This window comes from Centropristis striata, chromosome 11 (assembly GCF_030273125.1).
Source record: "Centropristis striata isolate RG_2023a ecotype Rhode Island chromosome 11, C.striata_1.0, whole genome shotgun sequence".
Classification (NCBI taxonomy): domain Eukaryota; kingdom Metazoa; phylum Chordata; class Actinopteri; order Perciformes; family Serranidae; genus Centropristis; species Centropristis striata.
Genome location: NC_081527.1, coordinates 18,697,878 through 18,724,929, shown reverse-complemented (window position 1 = coordinate 18,724,929; position 27,052 = coordinate 18,697,878). Strand labels below are relative to the sequence as shown.

Below are 27,052 nucleotides of genomic sequence, written 5' to 3'. Positions count from 1 at the left end.
TAACAACATTAGCCCCCCAGCTGGTTAACTGCTTATGTGGCTGCAGGATCTGCAGCAATATTATGAACTATTTTTAGTCCCCACCTACACATGCATTGGACCAATATCTTCATTTGGAACCAAACATTGATGCCACCTGGAGAACATTAGTGTAGGAGGTGCTATCACAGCAGAAAAGTAAATATATCTTCCTGCTTTTTGGTAATTTCAATTCCGACCACACAAGTCTAAACAAACACCAATGTTTGCAGATTTTTGCAGATTTTTTTTCCTTGGTTCAACTTTAAAACTCAAGCACTCTCAGACCTTTGTACCACCTGTCATAAGGGAATACAAGTTCACCTGGAGAGGGTGACAGCACCTTGATGGTTGCAATATATCTTAGAGTGGTTCCTCACCAGCTCCTAACAGGACATGTCTCCACCTTGATCCCCATGAGAATGCTCCTGCTTCTATTTTGAGTTGCTTTGCTTGACTGCGCTGCCAGTCTGTTAGAGAACGCAGCATGCTCTTCCTTTCTCCCCCTTTTTTTAAGTAGTGCCGATGCAGGTCATTAATTTAAATGTTTGCTGTAAAAACATTATCCAAAGAGAATATTCAAATTGATTTTGGCTCAGGCTAAGTGTCATTTAAAACAAATTCCTGAGAGCTAATCTGATCAGGCACCCAACAATCTTTTTTTCCCTTCATACATGCTGCTATAAATAACTTGCATTGACTGAATCGCTTCTTTTTCTATCTCTGTCACAGCATCCTCTTTGCAGATATAGTCGGTTTCACCAGTCTGGCCTCCCAGTGCACAGCCCAGGAACTGGTTAAACTGCTAAATGAGCTGTTTGGAAAGTTTGATGAGCTCGCCACGGTGAGTCTGTTTCCCTTCCTTGAACACATATCCCTCAATTACAGTCAGTGCTGGCATGAAAAGCTGCTCTTTTTCTCTGTGTGTACACTTTGTCTAAACTTTGACATGGCAAGGATGTGTGTCTGTGTACTGCGATGACCACAGGCTGCTGGCACATGGCACTATTGTACCAGCTTAGCATGACGTCACTGAATACTGGAAGCCCATATGATGCGTAATATGATTATCCACTGCTTCATTTGAGGAAGACTTGACAGACCTCTTTAATCTAGGCCAGATTTACCCAGAGCTAAACCTCGCCTCCACTCTGGTTGTGTGAATGAAGTGAATAAAGGGACCTCTGAGTTGTCCCAATCTCTCTTGGTTTGCATGTAGAAAAAGATTTCAGCTCTCCCATCTGTCAATATATCACTCTTTGTGATTTCAGTGCCGAAAATCCGCTCAACTTTTGCTGTGAATTTGACCGCTGCTGTTAATCTAGTCGCTTTCAAATGTGACGCTATCTGCGCTGGTGTTACAAAACCTTTTTAATCAAAATATCACAGGTAACTCGATGTGCTTTTACTTTGAATTATGCTAATCAGAATCAAAGCACATCTGCAGAAGAGGTATGATATCGCTCCTTCTCCGAAACTGCGAGTTTGGCTGACACGTACAGTATTTTTGTTGGTGAGAAGGTTGAGCCCCTGAGCCCCTGCAGATCACCCACCACAGCCTTATCTACATGTAATCTGGCCTCTATTACTTACACTAGGCACATGCCCTTGTCAAATCCATTAATCCACAGGATTACAACTAACCCTTTTTTGCTTTCATAGAAGGTTTTACTTGGCCGTGTTGGGAGCTTTCTATTTTTAACTTGTTTGTTTACGCATACAAAATTAGAACTGACTAAAAAGAGAGAGTCTGTCATTTGATTTGTTGTTGTCAAATTATTGTCAAAGCCTTTCCAATTAGTGTTGCATCAGTTGCTTTACCTGGCTCTTTCTGTTTGGCACGGCAGCTGCAGTCTGTCTTTATCCTATGGAGAGATGCGTTCCTATGCATTTCACCCTGAGATGCTCATAGCCAAAACAAGATGATTTCATGCATTACAACACACACATACGAACACTCCCATTTATAAGTCTGTCAACAAGTCGATGCACTCAAAGATGCTACAATTAATTTAGCCTCGAATGAAACACTTTCACTTTCATCTCCAGAAGTATTTTGGCAAAAAATGCTATCTTGAGTGTTTTGACTGGAGTTGTCTCATTCTTTGACTTACAACTTGAATAGGTTGGTCTGATCTCCCCTTGGCTGCTTGCTGGGAGCCTCGTGTTACACTGAAAGGCTGTCCCCAGCCATGAAACTTGTAATCAAATGTTCTAGCCTTGCCCTGACCCAAAGCCCCACTCATTCTGATCCACTTTGGCAGGAAGTGGCAGTGCCAGTGACTCATAGCCATGGTCACTGTGGGCACGCAGACTCTTCTCGTTCCATACGAAGAGCGGGCGATGCCACATGGCCACTGGGCATCAGCTCGTAATACCATTCCAACACCATCCCCACACCACCTGTCTACTCTTTGGACTTGTCAAGCTGCATGGGAAGTGGGCCAGGAACGCAGTGTACTCCTAAAGTGCTGTTGTAGTAGACCAAGTCTCCTCTCCTCTCCTCTCCTCTCCTCTCCTTTCCTCTCCTCTCCTCTCCTCTCCTCTCCTCTCCTCTCCTCTCCTCTCCTCTCCTCTCCTCTCCTCTCCTGTTATGTGTTAGCAGTTATCTATTTGAATAGCTAACTGACATGGAAAACATTAGAATTGTATGTTAGCATATTCAGAGTAAATGGTACATATCAGGTCAATAGTCACTCTCCTCTTTGCTCTGATTTGGTCTCCACCAATTCCTGAGAGACCAATCTGGCTTATCCTCATCAGCCTTTGCCTCATTACAACCTACCACAAGTACATGACTGTTTCCAACCAGCAAAAAAAAAAGAAAAGCTGAGCATTTGCCGCTGGCTCCCATTGTTCCCTCCGCTAAGGAGGTTAGGTATTTGGTTCAGTTTGTTTGTCAGCAGAATTTAGGAAAAGCGGCACCCGCCTGGCACCTGCGCCCACTGGAATCCACATTGCAAGATAGGACATGACCTTGGCAGAGCTCTGTGCTCTCTGAGTGCCCTTCTAGTTGAAAATATCGATCTGAGGAAGTGGAAAGAATAGCTTTGGATTGTTTCGCTGTACCTTTTGGTTTCAATACACATGTTGATAACGAATGGTGAGATCTTTAGAAGTGTGAGCCTTTCCTGAGCTCAGCAGCTCAGTGAACAGCAGCGTCAAATTTAAATTAGGAGGCATAAAAAACAACTCTGTCTCCATGGACTGTGTCTGGCATAGCCGGGCCTCCCCTCAAAACCGATCCCATAGGTTGTTTGTATAGGCAGCAGAATACGACCCATATTTACGTTTTAAATGGCGAAATTCATGCTCAAGGTGGGAGAGAGAGGTGGTGGATGGGTCGACGAATGTCAGACTTTAACCAAAGAGAACGGCGTTTGTGTCCCATGTGAAAACAAAAGTAACTATGCCACTTCCGGGAGTCACGTCTCCCACTTAACTACTTTACCTGTCTTTTATAACGCCCTACCAGGACGTTTTTTACCCTAAACCTAGATCAGTGGTTTTGTAGCTTGAATTCACCAAACTGCAGCCTTTTTTCCCACAACCATGAACCGTATGTGTATGTATAATGAAGTGTGCGTTTTTTTAGAACCCCCCACTCCGCTCTGTACCGTGAATCGCTCATATGGGTAGTTTTAAAAAATGATCATATGGGTCGTTCAGGTTGGGAATGTTGATGCTATCTCCATTGCACCAATACATCACTGGAGAATTTTTTTTAACTAATCACAATCATCATGTGTCCAATGACAGAGTCTTGTACGTCCAGTGAGTCAGATTAGGGTGAGGCTTCAAAATTGAAATCACACTGATCAGTATTTACTGTTTGATTGCCACCACCCACAAGAACACAAGCTGGGAGTAATTATAACACTTCACCACCAGGCTGAGAATCTGACGACTATACCGCTGAGAGCAAAGAGACGGTGCTCAGACGTCTCAGGAAAGCTTTGAAACCATATCACTGTCCAAACTCAGTCTTTGGTGAAACAGTGAAAATATAACCGGAGACTGGCACACAAAGCAGACACAGCCATACATGGCAGAAGTTTACCGCTCTGTATAAATGGTCTGAGCTTGACTGTGAGGAAAACACGACATTTTGATGGCAACGTTTTTCAGAAAAGTAACACAGAAGAAGGAGATCTATTTCAAAGACGGATAACAAGAATATAAATTAACACACCAACTGGTCACTCTATAAACACTTCCTCTCCCTGGCTGAGTCTCCAACAGTCTGTCCGGCCCCCGAAACAACAGCTTCTGTTGCGAGAGGGACTCTGTGATTAATTTATGGCTGTTGTGAAGCTATATAACATTAATAGCTCTGGACTGGATGTGCTTTTGTGTCTGTCCTCATGTGTCTATGCACGCTCGTTTCGTTGCTGTTTCCATGGCAGAGTTTCACAAAGCTTTTCATTCTTTTCTCTCTTTTTCTCTCCTCCCGCAACACCTCCCTGCATCACAGCTTTAAGACTCCTCCGCTCCTTGTTTCTCAGCTTTTTGATTGACATGCAGCAGCCTACTTCCCTCAACTGTGTCTTTTATGCCCCGTGGTTCTCTGCACTCTCTTCCTCTCTCGTGTTTCCATTTTTAGGATGGCTCAATGATGTATCTATCTGCTGCCTCTTACTTCCTCAAGTCAGAGTTCCTTTTTCATTCACACATATGTGACTGTGAAGGCTCACAGGAAGGCCCACAACACATGTACAGTGCATGAATGCACGCTAGACATGATTCATTGCCATGTTTGTATCCCCAATCTTTTCCCCAGAACATAAAATTTCACCCAAGCATATCTAACAACCAGCTATTATTCCCTGTTTAAAGATTATACTGTAAGTGCATCATTAGCTGGAAGAACTGACAAAGCAAAGATTCATCTTGTCGTGAGTAAATTTCAAATTAATCTCTTTGTGATAAACTAGTTTTGTAAAACTTCACAAAACAACGGAAGAAACGGAACTACATACAATTATACTCAAAAAAGAAAGTGCAATTCTGCAAAAAGTTAACTTCCTCCAACAGCTTTGTAGATTTGTGATTATTTGTACATCTGCAGGTTTATATAATACAAAAGCCTTTGCCAGGGAAAATCTAACAAATACAACTGCTTAGGATGCTAATAAAAATGTATTATTCTTAAATTAGGCACAAGGACTGTTCACTGCCCACACGGTGACAGCTGCCTGCCAGAAACTAAAGTCTGGGTGTAAACACAGCTCAAATAACCCTGTTTGGGTTTGTCTCATGAGCAGGTGCAAGGATCACTGTCAAGTCCTGCAGTTTCCCTCAGATGCCTGTGTGCTAAAAACTGTGGACTAAAGCAAAACCCAAGCCAAACAAGCCAGCTTGAAATCTTGACAGAGGAGTACAAGAGAAAAAAAATGTTTCTGTTTTAAGAAAAAATAAAACATGATGATGGTTGCTAAAGCTGTGAGCATAAAGAAACTTTCACTTCTGTAATGTGGGGGACTCGCACGAAGCAGATTAAGAAAGAACGGTCAATACTAAAGCAGCAGAGGCTGAGATATGCTGACTTTTAGTCACTAATACTGGTCAAGCTCCAAAAGCATTGGATCCTAAACCTAAGCATTTCTAGCATTTTTTGTTAGACCCTCTCTGACTAATACCTGCCCGGTGTTTTCTTTCAATGGTCTTTTTATTGATGACAAAGTATGTATAAAACAATCACTGTACAGGGAGAAGATTTTTGATTTTTTTGTACAACATATACCCATGACACAACTCGACCAAACATCTGAACATAGACATACATATACAGCCACTGGCAAAAGATTGTAAATAGACAGAATAAAGATAACAAATTAATTAACAACAATGCTTAGAGAGAAAGGAGAAATATATAAAGGATTAATACAAAATAGTAATTGAGGAGAATAAATAAATAATAATACTAAAAAAAAATCTTAAAAAAAAAATTAAAAAATGGTTGGCTACTCAGAAATTATTGTTGAAGGTTTCTCATAAAATACCAAGAAGGGGCGCCATATTTTGTAGAATTTATTCTCTGATCCCCGAATAGTGTATCTAATCTTTTCTAAATTCATGCAGGATATCATGACTCTGAGCCAATGTGAATAGGAAGGAGGAGCTGTGTCCTTCCACTTAAGTGAAATAACTCATCGGGCTAGTAAAGAGGCAAAAGCTAAAAAGTTGAGCATAGCTTTAGATAAGTTCAAATCTGGAGCGATGCCAAAAATACCAGTCAAGGGATTGGGCTCAATTTGATGATGAAGGATTTCTGATATTCTGATATTCTGAAAACCGATGTCCAAAAGTTACCTAAAGACGGACATGTCCAATACATGTGGTAAAAGTGAGGCAGGAGCACCTTTGCATTCATCACACGTAGGATCGACATCAGGGTACATTCGCGCTACTGCCCGGTGTTTTAACTGACACAACCAGTTTGTTTTGTGGCAGCAGTGAGAGAAATATAACTACAATTCCAGAAAAGTTGGAAATTATCAACATTATCGAAAAATATAAATAAAAAAAGATCCGGTGTGACATATATTGAAATAAAAACTATAGAAAGAAAGTGTATTTTATGTGAAAACTGATCATCTCTTGATTTTATAGGTATATGCTGTGCATTCTGAATTTGATCCATTCTGTTTTTATTTAACACTCCCAATTTTTTTTGAGTTGGAATTGTACTCTGATACTTTACTCAGGTGACAGTATCAATACAATACTGTACAAATACAAGTAAAAGTCCTGAAGTTAAAACCTTACTTAAGAAAAAGTATCATTAGCAAAAATGTGATTAAGTATTAAAAAAAAATACATTTCAGATGTGAGTAGCAGCAGTTTATTTTCATCATTTTCATTCAGCATTGATGTATCAGCAGCATTTTAACTTTAACATTTAAATTTCTCCTGTCAGTGCACACCCTTAATGATTCATATCAGCTGAGACACTTTGGATTTTTATTTCTAAAATAATAAGCTGCTTATTTTTTTAACTACTTTATTTCTGAATTTTTAATTGTTTTTTCAACATGAAAAACAATGAATTAGTACAAAGAAAAAAATATTAACATAAATTATTTTTTTAAAAATCCTGCCTGTTCATGGAGAAAATAAGCTGCTTATTTTTTTAAATTTGTCATCTTAGTAGAAAATTTAACAGAATCTTTCCATATTCAGTAGCCTGTTAGTTTATAACAGTTGTCAGGCAATGCTTAGCTAACCGCTGATTAAAATTCCAGTCAAATGTTGAGAAAAGCAGTGCCATCTTTGTAAATAAAACACTGTTGGGCCGCTGAACATTTGTTATTTGTTGTATCCGTCATATCTGATAAATATATCTACATTAATATGTTTGCTTAACAGATCTCCAACACCCGCTCGCTCCAACCCACCAGTTTGTGGTGGGTGGAGGAAGTGTTGATATATTATTAATTTGTTGTCGCACATAAATTATTGCATTTTAATTCAAATCAATAAGGGAGTGGGGTTACAGAAAGGGAAATATCCAGTCAGTGCTCTTGTGCAGGCAGAGATGGAGAAGGGAACGTCTGTACGTACTTTTAAAGATTTTACCAAACAGAAGGCCCTTGCAATGAATCATTGTCTTCATATATTGATGAAATGTTGACATGACAAGCCAAGGTAGATTGGGAAACGTTTGTTAAATCTCATAGTGGCCTGATATTAAATGCATAAAACAGTGCTTGTTATAAACAAGGGAAAGTGTTTCTACTCTGTGCTATACAATTGGAGAAGTGCAGATTCAGAGACAGACGGTTGCAAATGCACCTTCTGCCTCATGTCCTATCACCCCTCCCAAAGCTGCAGGAGTGAAAACCCTAATCTTTAGCCCCATCAATAATATGTACACGGCACTGATCTTTGTCTGTGTGTGGAAGACAAAGCGTCGTGTGTACTGCTCTCTCCTTTGGGGACTTGTAGGAAATGAACTGCTGCTTCTCTCAGCTGGCTCATCTTTTCCTTCATAATCATTTACTGAATGTTCCCCTTTCCCTGTCTCGGTGTCCCTTTATGTCTCCCTCTCTTTGTCTGTGCACACTGAAGTGTTTGCTTATTTGCATGTCTGCAAGCATATTGATATACTGCATGTAAGGTGCCTGGAAATATAACAGCAACACACTTTTGGATTGTGCTAAAAACATCAATTATACAAAACAGGCATTTATTTTTTAGCAGACATTGTGAAAAGGTGTCAAACTTTACCTGTCTCTAATACACTGTACCTTTCTTGACCACTCAGATTGCCCACAATGCTTCAGTCACATGACGGGGGTAATCCTGCTTGGGACTGCATCAGCCCCTAAGCCCTCACAGTGCAGATTAGCAGTGGGAAAGTACAGCATAGGAGACTCTGTAAGTCCCAGGGCTTTCCCCTGCTTCCTGTAGCTTCAGCCAAGCCTCACTATAGCGCCATCTGTTAAAGCTTCACCATGACCCGAGTAACCCTGAAGAGACCTCAGTGGCTCTGTGAAAATAAAAAAAGTATTTATTGTCAAATGAAAATTAGGAAGACATTGAGAGAATATCATTTAAGTGTCATCTCGAATATTTTTTCCAGCAGCTTTATAAGTAAATAAACTAAGATCCAATTCACAAGATACCAAATTTACATTTTCATGTAAATTTCTTTGTCTTTTTTTAACCTATGTGACTCATAGCTCAGTGTAGACATCCATTCTGAGGTGTCTTTTTGAAAAATAGGCTACATACAGTAGGTTAAATGAGTAAAGTAACAAACTTTAAGGCTAAGATAAAATTTTCAATTCAATATTCAGGACAATACTTTAACAGCTCAGCAGACAATAACAACTTCTCTCTATAGTACCGAATGTCACTGCTGCTAAGCCCTTGTTTCTTTGTGCCTTTGTGTCTAAAATATAATTTTGCATGAGTAGCACATGTGCCTCCATGCCACTGAGCACTCAGAAAGCATGACCCCAGCATGTAGAACTACACCAGGCAAACAGTTGCAGCAAACTATCTCCAGCTATCTCTCTTTTCTGAATCTCACGTGGCTTGCGTGTTAAAAAATAAAGCAGCCTTCTTGTCTTGTGCCCACCAATGTGCATAATTATGAGCCTTTGTGCTCTTCACATGCATGGCCAGTGATCCCATTACCTCCATGGAAACAATAAAGGGTTATGAGAAGGCGTCCACGGTAACCCGGTCTCCCTGGTAAAATCTCTGTCTGTTGCTCATGTCCTCTAATAATGGGTTATATTTGTAAGTCGCCTTTTCATGCCACTGCTTATTGTACCTAAAGAGTGAGAGAGTGACTCACCTTATTCCCTAAAGTGAGACTCATCTGTTGATTTAGCGCTGCATGGTGGGCACCATTTCAGTCTCTAGAGTTTACATGGGATAATGAACATGCAATACAACTGTCGGTCCATATGGAGATCCATGGCGTCATCACATATGTTATCTTACTTTCTTATCTCCCTTTTTTTACTGACTGCCTCTGTCTCTCAGATTGTGTGCCAATGTTATATTTTTTTTATTATATTATTAATGTATGTATTTTTCTTTGGGTTGGATACTATATTTCTGTTGCTTACAACTATCTCTGATTGGTCAGCTTTAACTACAAAGCAGGTGTTGCCAGTAGCATAACAACCAGACTGGTATAAAACACAAATTTTATCCATGCATTTAGAGTTTTCCTCTCAATTATCAATTTACCTCCTGGCCAAATTGAGTATTTGCTGACTTTAAGGAGAAGAAAGAGCAATAGTTTAGCATTTGAGTTACTTGAGACGATCAATACCAGTTGCATGCCTATACACTAAATATTAAGCTACAGCTTAGTTTAGCATAAAGACTGGAAACTGGGAAAAAACTAAAGTTGGGGTTATGCAAAGTGCAGGACTGTTTATTAGCCAGGAGCAGTGACTTCCTTGAGTCCTCTCTTTACTTTGAGGTTGCAAGGCAAAGTGGAAAGTTCAGGTTTTGGCAACTGGACAAAAAATAATTATGCAGTTTACAATGCTTATGAAAAATAAAGATCTTGATCTTAAAAGCCTTACATCACTAGTTGTTACACACATTCGAGTGTTATTATGATGATGTTCCAGTTTAAAATAAAATAATAAATGAGGTAATTTTGAAACACCATAACTCCTGCAACATAAACTCAATCGACCTTGGAACTTGCAGCAGTGGATAGCTTGAAGCAATGCTTATAAATTACACTGATGGATATGGATGAGTGTAATGGATAAACTATAATTAAATGTCAGAATTTTAAACTTGAACACCGCTGATGCAACTTTGATTTAACTGAAAGAATGAAGCCTTTTGGTACTCTTGGAGATTTAACAAGCATTTCTATAATGTTTTTTCTTGAATACTATGAGCTTACCATGATGATCAAAGGTTCATTTTTGACCTGCTGAAATTTGGAGGTAAAGATGATGTGCCTGATTATGTAATCACAATCTGTTTTTTAATTGGCAGGAGAACCACTGTCGCAGGATTAAGATCCTGGGAGATTGTTACTACTGTGTGTCCGGACTGACCCAACCCAAGACCGACCACGCCCACTGCTGTGTAGAGATGGGTCTGGACATGATTGACACCATAACGTGAGTGTTAATATTCTTTTCAGTCTTTTATTTAGCAGCATTACATCTATTTATAATAGTATTATTCTAACAGTGCAAACAAAAAATGTATTTTTTAGCTGCCCATCCATTTGGTTTCTAAATGGGTGCAGTAAAAGCTTTAAAAAAAGAAGAAGCTTCCCCTTGATGTGTATTCTATTCTAAACACACTGTTTAACTGAGTCCATGTTGAGAGATTTCCCTCAAGTCGAGCAAACTGCAGCCTGATTAGCCATGTGTGCTGTGACTGAATTCTAACACTGAACATCTGAGTGAGCAGAACTACATTTGGCTGAGAGAAAAAGGGCTTTCATGGAGGAAGAAAATAAGCTATTTTATTGAGCTTGAAAGAGCTTGTTTTCCTCGCATACCCTGCATGGTTTGGAAGTGGTGGAAAAAAGGACCCCAAAAAGAAAATAGGAGTGAGAGATTGAGATGCATCAGAAGATTAAATCAGAAACTTTCATGACTTGACTGGAAGCCTGTTAATTAAGATTACACTTTTTCCTCAAGACTAATTAAAGAGAAATGCTCAACTCTGCAGTCTTTTTTTTTGGTTCTTTAGTCTATTTTGGTCGAGCATTTTTGTAAAGTGTTTGTTCCAGGTCCACTTCTTATCAGATTGCCTCATCATTTTACAAAGACTGCATTCATATTATTCACCTGTATATGACCTCAATTATTATACATAAAGATTTCTTTTAATAGTTAATATTCTGATGATGGATCACCTGTAAGACATGCAAGGTTGGATCTTGGTCTGCTTGAGAATCTCTCAATATTATGTATAAAGACATATGTATAGTCAATGACATACAGGGCTTGTGTACAGTAATGCATTGGCTAAATATAGATAAGACCTTACAACTTCAGTACAACACGCCTGATGTTCTGCCCCTGCAGGTCAGTAGCGGAGGCCACGGAGGTCAACCTAAACATGCGCGTGGGCTTGCATACAGGTCGGGTGCTGTGTGGAGTGCTGGGTCTCAGAAAATGGCAATATGATGTGTGGTCCAATGATGTGACCCTAGCCAATGTGATGGAGGCTGGAGGATTACCTGGGTCAGTACTGGACATTTTACATGAATACCTGCCTCAACAGCTATGCACACTAAGCGAGGTGTGAATAGTTCTCATGTTGTCCTTTATATTTTTAAATCAATATTCTGTCCTAATGCCTGTGCTTTTAAAATACTTGTAAATGTTTTAAAGGGGGACATATTATAATGCTAAGGGTCAAACTTGTATTTTGGGTCTCTGCTAAACATTTTTACATGCCTTAATGTTAAAAAACAAACAGTGTCTGACTGAATCTACCTGTATTCACCTTCTGTCTCTTTAAGCCCCAGTGTCTATTTCTCTGTAGATTGAGTATTTTCTTACTTTCATAGTTTTTATATAGCACCAAGACCAGATTTATAATTAAAAAAGACACATATCTCACCTTTTAAAAACGGGATCCTTTAAATGGACTTATTTTGACCGACTCATATCACACCTATCTGCTGTATCTGCAGTGCATATCAGAGCAGCTGTGTAGTGTATTATCCTGTCCCATCTCTGCCTGTGTTCCCCAGGAAAGTCCACATCACCAGATCTACGTTGGAGTGCCTAAATGGGGATTATGAGGTGGAGCCTGGAAACGGTCACGAAAGAAACGCCTTCCTCCAAAAACATGAAATTGAAACCTTCTTTATAGTGCCATCTCACCGACGGAAGGTATCGTATTGTAACTCTTTGCTGACACATGTATATACTGTTTATTTAACTTTTAGCTGATGAAAATGATTAAGATAGTAGCATCGTTTATATCTTGAGATTACAGCCTCTATAAGACGGTGGCCTTAGTTGACCCTTTTATTTCCTAGACAGTGTGGACACATTAGCAAAGCTTCTGCAGGACGGATGTTAATCAGTTTTAATGGACTTATGCGATAAGTCAGAGTAGGCTAGGTTAAAACTTAGCTTGACCCGTCTTCACCTCTATACCATTATCTACAATAACACTCTTCAAATAGAGATATAATATTGACTAACACGTCCAGCCTCGTATGATGGAGCTCTCACACATTTGTTGTTGAGCTGATCTCACTTCCAGCCTGTAATGGATTGGACTGGGGGCTATAAAGCCTGTGGCATCTATCATCTCAAATCTGCACAGTCCTACAAATTTACAGAGAAATATGTGTGTGTGAGTTTCAGTGCATACACATAAACATGTGCATCTTCAACAGATGTGCCACAAACAGCTGGAGAGGGAATTTCAGTCTTGGTTCTGTATATCTCCTCTCCTCTCCTCTCCTCTCCTCTCCTCTCCTCTCCTCTCCTCTCCTCTCCTCTCCTCTCCTCTCCTCTCCTCTCCTCACCTCATTTTTTCTTGCAGCAGGTTTCACGTTATGCAATGTAAGGCTTGCACATAGGTTACACGGGTCCTTATATGAACCTGTAGCTTCCCAGTTGCGTGTATTTTTCTTTGATATGTGGTAGACTTTGCAAATCCTCTTAATAGAGCTGATGGTTAGGCTTCATCAAAGACACGGCTCAGAAAAATATGTGTCCTGACTAAGCTGTGTTGCATAGGCTGCCTCTCGTTCTCCTACAGTATTGTGCCTTAGTTACTCCTGCTGAGGGACACACTTCCAATGTTATGTAAAAAAATAAAACATGTATTTCTAACTAGAAAGGACATTTTATGTTGCATCTTTATCACTCTTTCTATAATAGCTTTATAAAAGAGAAATGAAGGCAGCAAAGTCCTAAAACTATTAAAATCACCAAAGGGATTGACCTACCTTATTTTCATCATTTTATGGTGAAATTTCTGAGCCTGATAATAATGATTGCATGCATGTGTGTGCACGAGCATGTGTGCGTACTTTCCAGTGCCTGTGCATGATTTATAGACCCTTACATAATATATATTACTGTGTGGGGTATCATGACTAAATCCTTGTTCCCGTTTCTTATCTGGTGACAGATATTCCCAGGATTGATTCTTTCGGATATAAAGCCCGCCAAAAAGATGAAGTTCAAAACTGTGTGCTACTTACTAGTGCAGCTTATGCACTGCAGGAAGATGTTCAAGGCTGAGATTCCCTTCTCCAATGTCATGAACTGCGAGGACGGTGATAAGGTATAAACTCTCAGTGTCTGTGTTGACGTTTCTGTGTTTGTTCGTGCTGTGATTTACGTGAATAGAGACAAAAAAAGACACACAATCTGAATGTCTAGAGTTTCTACAATAGTGAAAGATATTTGTTAAATGATTGTTTGACTTGACTGGATTTCTAAGTGTTCCTAAATGTTGCCTGATCTCCTCATTCAAGCAACAACCTTTGCTGTCTTTATCATCCTTTCTGTAAAACTGTAAAGTAATTAAAACTATTCTTCTTTCTTTTAAACATTTTTATTTATTTAATACCCTGGGAATCTAATAATAATTAAACAAAAGTCTTACTTCATGTCAGCTTAAGCTCTACAGGACATTGTTCTGTTGTGGATTATCCAAGGGGCAAACATTGCAGGAGCAGCAATGTGTGTTTGTGGATTCCTTTATGGTTTAGTGGCTTTCTTAATGTGAACTCTTAGACATACAGTAGATATGAGCGTGTGCAAGAGATGTTCCCGTATCCAACACTGTAACACAAATGTTCTTTGTCACCTCATTGAACATTGCACATTGCAGTCCTGCAGTGATATTTGTAGCACAGCAGTTCTTCTGTGTATTTTTGTGCTGCTGTAGACTCAGAATTGAAACAATAAATTATAAGTCTATTGAGAGAAAACGATGCCCCTGTCCACACCAGAACATTACTTAGCCTCTGGGTTGGTATTCCTGTGCGCTTTTTTAAATCTGTGCCGTGCAAACTACAATCGACTGTAGATAATATGCTGACGATGGATAAGTGCCTCACTGAACTATCACTTTAACTGCATATATTTGACATTCGGACTGTCAGTTCGACAAGGCAAGTAGTTTTTAGTGTCACCTTGTGCTTTAGGAAAATTTGATGACCACATATTAGAGATTAATTATATTGAAGAAAATAATTGGCAGATTAAGCGATAATGAAAATAATCTAGGCACTGAATTGACTCTTAGAAGTGATGCCAAAAAATCATCACACTCGTTGTAAATCATGACACCCAATATTCCACTTCATGCAATGTAGACATCACTATCCTGGAAGTTAATGAATGAGCTGAACTGGCAAACCAGGTCATTCAAAAGGCTCCTCAAACTTGATCTTTTGCCTACATCTCAGTCAGTAAATAAATGTATAAATGGCTTTCCCAGGATGCCATGGGATGATCCTTTCAGCTATAATGACCTCAGCATGTTGCTCCTGTCAGAGACCTACGTACCATGTCCCCTTGCGTATACCGTCAGTGATACAGGCAATCTGGCCAAATGTCAAAGAGCTTACTTGACCTTGTGTGCCTGAAAAAAAATCCTGTGGCCTGGCAGCTGTACAGTTCTTACACCAGCTGTTTTAATCCAGATTTTCAGGTGTTTGTGCGTGTGTGTGTGTGTGTGTGTGTGTGTGTGCATGCAAATATTTTGTTGTATATATTTTTCTCATTGTGGCAACTCACTTCCCAGATAAATAGTTCCCATAAAGTTAATTATTTTAGAGTTCTTGCTAAAATTAAGGATGGTAAGGGCGTGTAGCAAGTATATTAGTGCAGATTTGTGTTTAAAATATTTACCATGAAAGTAACGAGCTTCATATTTTATAAGGTTACTGGCTGTATTTTTTTTACCTCACACTCCATGATAGTGTCCCCTCTTAGATCTACATGATCAGTAATGACAACATCCTCACACTGAAGACAGAAGGCGGATTAGTATAAATGAAAGACAAATGGAAAAGTGGTGACAGGTTTAGCCACACATGCACCTCCCACTGAATGGTAATTCCGCATTCAGACCATATGTGAAATAACATATGCATTCAAGGCACGGAGGGGAGCTATATGCAGGACGGGGGATGAATGAATAGGTTTTTTGGTGCAGTAGACATGGCTGCATGATGTGTCCTGTGCTACATTGAGCACAATATGGAATATAAGGAGAAGTCAGCTTGTGCAGGTCACTGTGCTGCTGCCTCATGAATAACAAAATGAGAGCATAAAGGGGGGGTACCGAGATATAAGGGATGGAAATGGAGAGATAAAGAAAGAAGAAAGACTAACTGGAAGGAGGGATGAATAAACAGAAACAGGGAAAGAAGCATGATGATGAAGCAGGGAAGTGAAGAAGGAAGTAAGGATGAATTGACAAAATCAAGAAAGAAAAGCATGAAGGTAGACAAAAGCAGAGAAGGAAAGAAGAGAGAAGGGAAATATAGACAGAAACTAAAGAAAAGGAGGGAGTAAGGATGAACATGCAGGACAGGGAAGGAATGACAGAAGGAAGAATATAAAGAGGCAGGGGAGAAAGTAGGGAAAAAAGAAAAATAGAAGTAGGGGATGGAAAGACAGTAGGGAAGGTAATAAGGAAGTATGAAAAATATACATGGAAGCAGAAAAGAAAAGAGGGAGTAAGGAAGAATATGAATAGTACTTCTATTTATCTTATGTATGGGAGAGGGACGGTTAGTAAGTGAGGATATGTGAAAGTTGGAGAAGAAAGATGTAAGTAAGGAAATATTCAGAAGCAGGGAAGGAAGTACTGTACTGTATGGAAACAGCGCAGGAAGGAAGGAAGGAAGGAAGGAAAGATGGATGGAGGAAGGAATATATATGGAAGTGGGATGGGTAGCAAGTAAGAATATAGGGAAGTTGGGAAGGAAGGAAGGAAGGAAGGAAGGATGGAAGGAAGGAAGGAAGTATTTTAAAGCAGGTAAGGAAAGCAACAAGTAAATAAAAATTGATTAACAAACAGAGGGAAAGGAGGAAGTAAGGATGAATGTTGGAGAGTTGGGAAGGAAAGATGTAAATAAGGAGGAATATTTACATGCAGGTAAGGAAGGAAGGAAGGAAGGAAGGAAATATTGATGGAAGAAGGGATATATATTGAAGTGGGATAGGTAGCGAGTAAGAATATAGGGAAATCAGGAAGAAAATATTTGCAAGGAAGGAAGAAAGGAAGAAAACATTTTGAAGCAGGGAAGGAAAGCAACAAGTGAGTAGAAATAGATGAACAAACAGAGGGAAAGGAGCAAGCCAGGAAGAATGTAAGAAAGTTGGGAAGGAAAGATGTAAATTAGGACGAAGCAGGAAGGAAGGAAGGAAGGAAGGAAGGCTATATAGGAAGATAGGAAGGAAGAAAAAATACACTGATACAGGGAGGGAAAGAAATAAGTCAGGAAAAATAGATTAGAACAGGAAGGGTAAGAATGAAGGAAGTAGGAATATACAGAAACATGGAGATAAAGCAAGGAAGAACACATGGAAGTGGAGGAGAAAGGAAGCTTGGAAGGAAGGAAGGAAATCATGAGGAATAGATGGAGAAAAAGCAGGAACCAGGGAAGAATAAACAGAAGCAGGGAAGGATAGAAAAAAAAGGAAATCAAGGAAGTCAGTGAGCTGTACACATTCATGTCATGTCATGAACTCATGAACAGTCTGGTGATCCTTGCTCACCCTTTGCTCCCCTACTGTGCCACTGAGCTACACAATTAATCTAGCATGCTCACTTACGCACACACACACCTACACACACACATAAACTTCCACTCTGCCATGTTAACTCTCTGGCTTTGCTCCAATGCCCAATGTTTTGCAAAGCGGCTCACTTTGGCTGCTGAAGACACTTAGACACAGCGGGGTGCATTCAGTAATGAAGTTAAGTGTGAAGGCAATGTCCTAATTTGAAAGTATAATCAGCTGCCCGTGTTTATTGTTGACTCTTATTCACCCTTGTTCCTAATATGATAATACTCCAGTAGTGCAGAGAATAGATGGCGCTGCATTGCAGCCTATTTATCACACTGTTGTTTTTCAAGTTCGACATTCTCAGTGAAGATTTTTCTTTTATCTCCACCAGCGGAGGGCAATGCGGACAGCTCCACAGAAGCTGAGGAATCGTTCCAACACAAACCAGGCTACTGTGATCCAAAGCAGCCCCAGAACCCGGGTCAACCGCTACATCGGTCGGCTGATCGAGGCCCGCCAGACCGAGTCAGACACAGCGGACCTCAACTTCCTCACACTCATGTATAAGTGCTCTGAGCGCGAGCAGAGGGTGAGGGACTTTAGACACTGAAGCTGCACAGTGGGACATCATGTGATATTTTGTTACTCACTCTTATCTGGTCTCCTGCATTACACAGTACCACCAGGTTCCTGATGAGTACTTCACCAGCGCAGTGGTCCTCTCTCTGATCCTAGCTGCCTTGTTCGGCCTTGTCTATCTTCTCATCATACCACAGTATGTACGGCAGATTCTGCTGTTCTCCTCTCTATTATGTTTCCATTTATCTCTGAGTTACTTGATCTTTTTAACTAACACCGCCATCTTCTTCTCTCCTTTTTTTCCCACTCAGGGGCACAGTGGTACTTGTCCTTCTCGTCTTCTGCATCTGTTTCCTAGTAGCTTGTATCATGTACCTGCATATCACTAGAGTACAGGTAAACAGCTGCTCACTTATCCTTCTAGTCTTCTTTTCCTTATTCACTTTTTACTCACACGATAACTTCTTCTCTCTGATCTGGTGCCCAACAGAGCTGGCAAGTTTCTTCCTTTTAATTTTTCTCTGCTGTGATTCTTCTCTCTTTCTGCTGACTAAAGAGAAATATGTAAATCTATTTTATACAGCCTTGTAATAACGATTCAGTATTCATTGGCTTCAAAATTACTCTCTAAGCCCCTGTGCTGTATTTAAACTCAGATGGCTGGTCTATTAATTTCAGCTTTTGTTGAGGTTGATAATCGTCCTCAACGCTCCTGACCACATCAGTTTGAAAGTTTTTTTTTAAACTTTGAGGCTTTTACATGTTCATGTTCTCCCTCTCTTTCCTCTTTCTGATCTTTACTCACCTAACTCACCTCATGCTATCACAATCAGCTTTTATCTGTTTGATTTCAAGACTTTTTCTGTAGAATATTCTTACAGCCACTAATGCACCTTGTCCCTTTGTAGTCTTGCTATATATTTACATATATGGTATTATGTATGTATAATATTATTTAAAGTTCTTCTTCATGTTGGTCTCCGTCATCTCACTTTCCTATATTTTTGCCTCGCAGTGTTTTCCAGGGTGCCTGACCATTCAGATTCGCACTGCTCTCTGTATTCTCATAGTGCTCTTAATCTACGCTGTGGCCCAGGCCTGTGTGGTAAGTGGTAGAAATGTCATCCACCAAATATATTGCTGTGTTTGGGGCTGTAATTATAGTTCCCTTTTGGTTGAAGTAAACATATACTCTGATTTATTACTACAGTTTTAAGATATTGTATCAGTTGTTTGTTATATCAGTGGTTTCCCATGTATTTTTTGTGTTTGAGGTAACTGTCAGTTAAACTCACATACACTTTTATTGATTCGCAATCAATGTTCCAATGCAAAACACTATTTATTAGGCCTATATGAAGTGGATATTGTTCTTTCTTTACATAGACTATAACTGTCTGTATTTAGATTGGTTTAATAGAAATACTGAAGTAGAGCACAAGTACCTCAAAATGATATTTAAGTACAGTACTTGAGTAAATGTACTTAGTTACTTTCTACTACTGCTTTAGCTTTCCCTGTTTAAACTTTTGTACTCGCCTGCCAGCTGGTTTTGATGCACTCTTACATAACTGTAAAATCTTGTATGTAGGTGTTACAGCTAACCTAATATGAGAATATATTCTTTTAATCATCATTTATAATTGAGCTACTTTACAATACTTTCTTGTGCCCCCGGGGGTACATGCACCCCTGGTTGGGAATCACTGCTTTATATTATGGTGCTGTAAAGTAGGGAACCAAAAGCTTAGACTGTGAGAGTCGGTTGCCATCGAATTACTCTCCACTTCATCACCTGGATGCACATGTATCTTGTTGTTTACCTCTGTCAGGTGGGCTGCATGCCCTGGTTGTGGGGTAGTGCCAACACCAACAGCTCCATCATCATCATTGATTTGGACAGCGGGGCCAACCACACCATGGCGGAGCTGCCTTGTGACGGTGCCCGCTACGCCTTCCTGTCCTGTGTGGTGGGCACACTTACCCTGGCACTTTTCCTGCGGGTCTCCTGGCTGCCAAAGATGGTGCTAATGCTCCTTCTGGGGGTGCTGTATGTCACTGTGCTGGAACTCAGCGGCTTTCGCAAGACTGAAGGGTGAGAGGTTCACAGCACAACATGACCACAAAGGCGCACACAATTATGCCAAACACTGCTTTTTTGCACTTTTCCCCCCTTTTCTGTCATTTGCTGAAGTTGCATGAGGCAATGATTGCCTGTGAATGTCAAACAACAGTTTTTGTGTTTGTTTGATCCAGACAAGTGACAGATAGCCAGGAGTTTGGAAGAACATTTACAGTACATGTGTTGGGATGTATGTGTGTGTGTGTGTGTGGAGGAGTCATTGCTTGTCTGTAGCCCACACACTCTTTCATTTTCCACCCTTTGAAGCAGCACATGTGCTCATTAGTTCCAAATCAGAAGCCTGAAAGGACAATGTGGGCTGGATGATGGGAGCGTTTGCTGTTTCAGCCCTGCACCGAGGGGCCCGGCCAATTTTATTTGAGCTCAGATCATAAATGTGCCCCTGAAAAATGATTACATTGAATTTGCTGAGCTTATTAAGATAAAGATCTCTTTAGAAAAGCTAATTTTATTTAGATGCAGTTACACTTCAGTAAGTAATATAATATTGTGAGGTCTAAAATTTCAAGCACAATTAAGCTATTTCATCTCTACGTTCTCCTTAATTTAATATCTTAAAAAATCCTTTTTATCATTATTTATTTAAAAATGCTCTTGATTCCTCTCGACACTGTGGGGGGTCCATTCAACCCTCATGTAGTTTTCTGTGTGGTCCAGTCCAGTGCTGACTTGTGTGTTGGTCTTTTCCACAGTGGGGGGTCCTTCCACATCCGGGGCTATGAGCCCATCCTGTCTCTGTTGCTCTTTGTCAGTGCTCTGGCCCTCCACTCCAGGCAACTTGACCTCAAACTACGCTTGGACTTCCTATGGGCAGTGCAGGTCAGGAAGTGTGTGTGTCATTGTGGATGTTTAGAGGCTTAAATCTCATTATCATATGTTTTAATAGAAGTGTGATGTAGAAATGCTGCCATTTCAACTAAAATATTTGGGGATGTCTTGAGGATTTGTATTTATAGGCCACCAGCTGTCTGTTCTTTTGAAAATCGAGAATCAAGTTGTTATTATTGGCCGCCAGAAGTAAAAAAAACAACAACACTTTTTTGCATAGTGGGATTGCAAAAGCAAAATTTTAAGCTAGCTAATCATTTAACTAGCATCATTAGTCTGTAATATACCCACATCTGTCCAGCTACAGTACATTTTGTAATGCTTGTAAGGTTTTTTACTGCCCCCGTGTGGTGAAAATGTGGGAAAAGCTCCTCATGACTCTATCTGTATATTTTGTGTGTGTTACGTTACTGTCAGGCCGAAGAGGATAGAGATGGCATGGAGAAAGTCAAGCTGGACAACAGGAGGATTCTCTTCAATCTTCTCCCCGCACACGTGGCTCAACACTTCCTGTTGTCCAACCCCAGGAACATGGTGAGCCACGCTAATAGACAGGCAGACAGACAAACAGACAAACAGGTAGATAAACGGACCAAAAATTAAACATGAATCAAAAGACATTAAAGGACGTATTTTATACTGTCATTCTCTACTCTTTCTTTTTACATTAGGACCTATACTATCAGTCCTACGCACAAGTCGGTGTCCTGTTCGCCTCGATCCCAAACTTCAACGATTTCTACATCGAGCTGGATGGCAACAACATGGGAGTAGAGTGCCTGAGACTACTGAATGAAATCATCGCTGACTTTGATGAGGTGGGATGCAGATTTTTTATTCAACTTTGAACATACCTGACCTCTGGGAGATTTGAATTGTGTTGCATTGTGTGTTTATTTTAATGTATGTTTTGCAGCTCATGGATAAGGAGTGCTACAAAGACATTGAGAAAATCAAAACCATTGGCAGTACATACATGGCAGCTGTGGGCCTCGTCCCCACCATTGGTACTAAGGTGACATGTGATTTTATGTTTCGTTACGTGTTGCTCATGTGTATGGATGTAGTACTTGAGGCATCATTTCATGCATAAAAACTAACTATATTGTTTATTTCTGCTCTGTAGGCCAAAAAATCTGTTTACGACCATCTGAGCACAATAGCCGACTACGCCATTGAGATGTTTGATGTTTTGGATGAAATCAACTATCAGTCATATAATGAGTTTGTGTTGAGAGTGGGTACGTCTACCCTTGTATTAAACTGTGACACAATCACATGATAAATCACACTGTGAACATTATTTTGGAATTCTTTCATTTGACTGACATGTTTTTATGTTTGCACAGGTATCAATGTGGGTCCAGTGGTTGCTGGAGTGATTGGGGCAAGGCGACCTCAGTATGACATCTGGGGGAACACAGTCAATGTGGCCAGCAGGATGGACAGCACTGGAGTACCAGGAAAGATACAGGTATCCAATATACCTGAGATTGCAGTATTTATCTAAAAGGCATGTTATTACAAGGGAAGTTTAGTTTGCACACAATGCTCATGGGGAAAATCATGGACTGTATTTAAAAAGTAGAAGTAGCCACCATGACATCTCTCATTCATTCCTGGGCTGCGGTTTCAAATCGGGTTGCCTTTCTTTTTATGACAGGAGAAACCATATTTGGATGAGAGGATGACTCTAAGTTATCAGTTAGCTCTAGCACTAGCTAGCATGGTTAGCAAAGTGCAAAAATAAGAAGCCAGCCGACTCCTTAGAGCTTGTTTCAGTACAACCAAACACAAAGTCTTCATGAAGTGAAAACACACTGTGAAAGGTTCAAAAACACACAATCAATCACAAGGTGTCCCTGCCCTAAACTGGACACCTAAACTGTTTTATTGTACCAATATATTGTACCAACTGTGTTACCATAGTTTACTAAATGAACATCCTGCAGTACTATAAAAAGAGTTGTAGTCAATAATTGAGACCATAAACTCAGTAAGAAAAATGTTAATCAAGTGAGAAGTAGAGTCATTTTCTCATAGACTTCTATACAATCTTACTTATTTTTGCCTTCATTGGAGTCGGCGCCTGCTGGTCACTAGAAAGAATGCAGGTTTGAGGTACTTCTGCATTGGCTTCACTTTCAGACATAGGCTGCTTGGGGAAAACTAATTTAAAAAAATCAAAACTACTGTTATAAAGATGAAAGTCACATATCATAAAAACATAAAACTATTTTTTAAAAACTTGTACTCGTGTGTTACATGTCTAAGTAGACCAACATGAATCAGGACCTCAAGTTTGATGCGTTTGATGCATGTTGATGCCATAAACAATGTTGCCCCCATTTGCTTACACATTTAAAAAAAACTTTCAATATAAATATTTCAAAATTCGTAATAACATTTTGGCATAAGACATAGTTTGAGGCAAAGTAGATTCCACTAAATCTTAGTATAAACACTACAGACAAGTAAATAATAAATAAATATTTACATTATGTGTTTGTTTGGTTTTATATTAGATTGAATTTATGTGAATAGATATGAATGCATGTTTTCTTTGTTTGTATAATAAAGGTGACCGAAGATGTCTATCGCCTGCTCAATACCAACTATGACCTGGTGTGCCGTGGCAAAGTCAGTGTCAAGGGTAAAGGTGAGATGCTGACTTACTTCTTGGAAGGCAAAGTTCAGGGCGTGGGCACTGCAACCACTTCTTCAGTGGTGCGTTCCGCCAGCCTGGCGCGCCGGATCCACTCCTGTGGCAAGACGAGCGTCCCGACCAATCTGGGCAGCGTCTCCTCCGCCGCCAGCCTGACCGCGTTTGCCAGCATGGGCAGCAACATGCAGATGAACGTTGCCAACAGCAGCAACAGCCAAGCGACATGCCTGCCCTCATCCTTCGTGCCCGCAGTGGGTGAGGAGGATGAGGAGGACTTAGAGGTGACAGATATTGATATTGAGGCTGTGGCAGATGTAGCAGTGTAGGAAGAAAGACTACAAACTTCACTGAAGAAAGAAAAGAAAACCCTGGTTGGAGGCCTGGAGAAGACAGGGCTGTCCAGGTACTTCCTTTAAATCCTGAGCTACTGGCGCAACCCAGAATGTGCTCATTCAGGATAGGAACTTCCGGAGAAATGACAATCATACTCGCTTTTAGGGAATTTTAACTGCTTTCCACTCTTGGAAGACAAACGTGGAGTGAATAAGAAAGATACCTGGAATCTCAAATCCTCTTTCAACATCTCTATACCAGATGATTAGGTTTGTGGTGTCCTGGGTTCCCTCAAATCCAGGTATAATGTGCATCTTTGTTTTCTATGTGGTACATATTCCATGTACAAGGGATATGTGCATTTATATCCACAAAAAGACTGATCATGCTATTGCTTTTGCACTGTCTTTCTGATTATGCCAAGGATACATTGCATTATTTACAGTGTAAAATAGTGTTGTTTCTTTTTGGTGTGTGTAAGCATGCATGTGTGTACTTGTGAGTGTGTGTATGCATGTGTGGTTAATTCTGAATTGTAACGAAACAGCACAAAGTACTTTTTTTATACTCAGAACTCACTAGATAGAAATACTAGAATCACTAGTAATCACTAGAAATATGCTTTTTTTGAGACATATTTACAGTTAATAGTGCATGACTTTTTAAGAGTTGACAGCCATAGTAACGGTACTCCTGTTGAAAGAAAACCAAAGTATTGAGCTTTCCATAGATCTTTAGTTTTACTGCTTATATTGCCTCAACATACAGGAGAGAAGAGAACAAGTTGCAGTAGGTTGAACACATCTGGCATTCAATAGACTTTAAAAGTGTCTTTTTGAACCCTGCAAAGAGGAAATAAGGTTTCCTGAATGTTTTATATTATTTTGTACTGGTTCACAATAGTTTTAAGCAACTACAAGGAGTTTTGAACAGTTTAGAAAGCATTCTCAATTTAAAACTGATGCCTCTGTATGACCAACACAAGCAAACGAGAGAGAAAAGATTGGCAATTTCTATGTAATTATGCATAATGCCTGTCTGCGAGTCCGATTTCCCACGGAATCAGATTAACTGATTTACAGCATGCAGAACAGAAGGTGTTTACATTTTCCTAGGGAGGGTTTCAATGAATAGCATGTTAGCAAGTTGAAAGAGCCCAGGAAGAGATTTTTCTTTAGAGAATTTTATTTTTGATGTTTTATTTTGTGGTTATGGCTGATACTTGGGCAGGATCAGCAAAGAGAAAAAGAGAATAATTGACTGAAGTAAAAGCTTAAAGTGACAGTGATGTAGCTTGGGCCAGGACAGGAGTTAGTCATTCTATAGATGACAAAGAATTGTGGGATTTAAAAGGATCTGAAATTGATCCTAAATTGGCCCCCTTCCTCCTAGACAGATATGTAATATGTATTTTATTTATGGAGTACATCGTAAGACGTGCATAAATATATGAATTTACGTTGGTGGCTAAAACACAGTTTATTCGCTGTGCATCCTGTAAACAGCTGTGTTTCAAATGGGAAAATTGTATTAAAAATAATTTGCATCTTTTCAGATCGATGGTGCTGATGGAAGCACTACCATTTTTGTCCACAGGGGCCGCCAAAATCAATACAAAAAGAAAGTTCCTTGTAGTTGCTTTATTACAATGTGGCGTATTAAGTCAACACACAAGAAATGGCGTGGACAGTGGGGAAGCAGTAAAGGTCAACGAACAGAGGAAATCTAAAGAATAATTTTAATGAGTGGGATGTGTGCTGCTATGGAAACTAGTTAATGCCAAAACTGGACCAATCACAAAGAATAATCAACATCACACATGGACTATGTATGGTGCAACATATTTGTAGATATCCAGGAAGGCATTCATCCACACAGAAGAGAGCACATACATTATTTAAGCACATAGAGTAAGCACATAACTTCCACAAATGCACGAGCTCGTCCTTTAGCCTAAGCCTTTCAGATGCTCCATGTACATTGACACATTTCTTGAGACCACAAAAACTTTGGTGCAGTGTCATCTTTCAGGCATACTTTACATACTCCAGCTTTTTTGCTATATTTAAGCTACATTTTGAGTTTTCCTCAAGAAAATAGAAGCTTTAGCACGTCTCTCTCTCTGATACAAACAGTCTCAGAAATGCCAGGCACTTCAGATATCTTTGTAGCCTATATCTTTATCAGCGTTGAACTTTCTCTTGATCTGCAAAAGTGTAAATACATCATGTTTCAAGTTTTTGCCTTACTCAATAAGCTTACAGTGATTGCAACCTGCCTTTTTAGATATACTCACTTTGATATGCAGATCATTCTTTTTGTAAATAGCCAAAAGCTGTAAACTATGTTGTATCTTGTACAGTGTAAAGTTGGGTTATTGAATATTTTGTAATAAAGACAATATTGGTGTATAAAATATTTAAAAAGTATGAGTTTGAATGTTAATGTTAGTGGTGGGATTTACAAAAGTACCTTTCCTCAAGAACTGCACTTTTTTTTTCAGGTATTTGTCCTTTAATTGAGTCTTTTCACTTAATCTCAGAGGGAAATATTGGCCTTTCTGCTTCAATACATTTATTTGAAGCTTTAGGTACTTAAGATTTTAGCACATTAACATACAAAGTTATTATAAATAAATGTTATTTATAATGCTTATAAAATATGATGTTTTGTTTTAAATTAAACTCGCCAACGATTTATATAAATACAGCTGAAAGGGGTTATTTTGTGAATCAGTTAGTCGACCAACACAAAATTAATTGGCATTATGACATTATATGGCATTAATGGTTGAACATTTTTAATGCAAAAACATTCAGTAGTTCCAGTTTCACAAATTTGAGGATCTGCTGCTTTTCTAGTTAAGTTTTGTTCAAATTTTCCCAAACCAATGAATTTTTTTTTAGAGAAAATAATCAACAGCAGGATTAAACCATAATGAAGTTGCAAAATAAGTTCCAACTTAATCAGCTGCAGCAGTAAAATCCTTTTACATAAATACATGAGTAATAATCTACTGATGTAATATATAATAGTATTACAGTCACAGGACAGGGACATTTTTCTGCTTTGATTACTTTTTATTTTAAGACTTCAAGTACGTTTGTCCATACTTACCCATACCTACATTCCTCTACCACTGATGTCAATAGACAGAAAAAAAATAAAAAATAAAAATAACAATAATAATAAAACATTTTTTTAAGTTGGGTACAGAAATATAAAACGTGTGTATTGTGACCGAGGGTGTAAATGAAT

The 27,052-nt window shown here is 39.4% G+C and overlaps 1 protein-coding gene across 2 annotated transcripts in view; it reads left to right on the top strand.

Annotated features, from left to right (window-relative positions):
- The window catches only part of LOC131980612 (adenylate cyclase type 1-like), a 40,757-nt gene extending 14,547 nt beyond the window's left edge, over positions 1–26,210 (top strand). The window contains exons 4-20 of one of the 2 annotated variants that reach the window (XM_059344870.1): positions 751–862; positions 10,501–10,628; positions 11,550–11,708; positions 12,224–12,365; positions 13,624–13,779; positions 17,638–17,835; positions 17,924–18,021; positions 18,137–18,221; positions 18,841–18,930; positions 19,658–19,920; positions 20,661–20,787; positions 21,214–21,330; positions 21,468–21,614; positions 21,713–21,811; positions 21,923–22,037; positions 22,146–22,270; positions 23,377–26,210. In XM_059344870.1, coding sequence (XP_059200853.1) covers positions 751–862; positions 10,501–10,628; positions 11,550–11,708; positions 12,224–12,365; positions 13,624–13,779; positions 17,638–17,835; positions 17,924–18,021; positions 18,137–18,221; positions 18,841–18,930; positions 19,658–19,920; positions 20,661–20,787; positions 21,214–21,330; positions 21,468–21,614; positions 21,713–21,811; positions 21,923–22,037; positions 22,146–22,270; positions 23,377–23,787 — 2,572 coding nt within the window. In that variant the 3' untranslated portion in view covers positions 23,788–26,210. Of the gene's footprint in view, positions 1–750; positions 863–10,500; positions 10,629–11,549; positions 11,709–12,223; positions 12,366–13,623; positions 13,780–17,637; positions 17,836–17,923; positions 18,022–18,136; positions 18,222–18,840; positions 18,931–19,657; positions 19,921–20,660; positions 20,788–21,213; positions 21,376–21,467; positions 21,615–21,712; positions 21,812–21,922; positions 22,038–22,145; positions 22,271–23,376 lie in introns of both variants that reach the window. The other variant, XM_059344869.1, reaches the window with a different exon arrangement.
- The last annotated feature ends 842 nt before the right edge of the window (positions 26,211–27,052 follow it).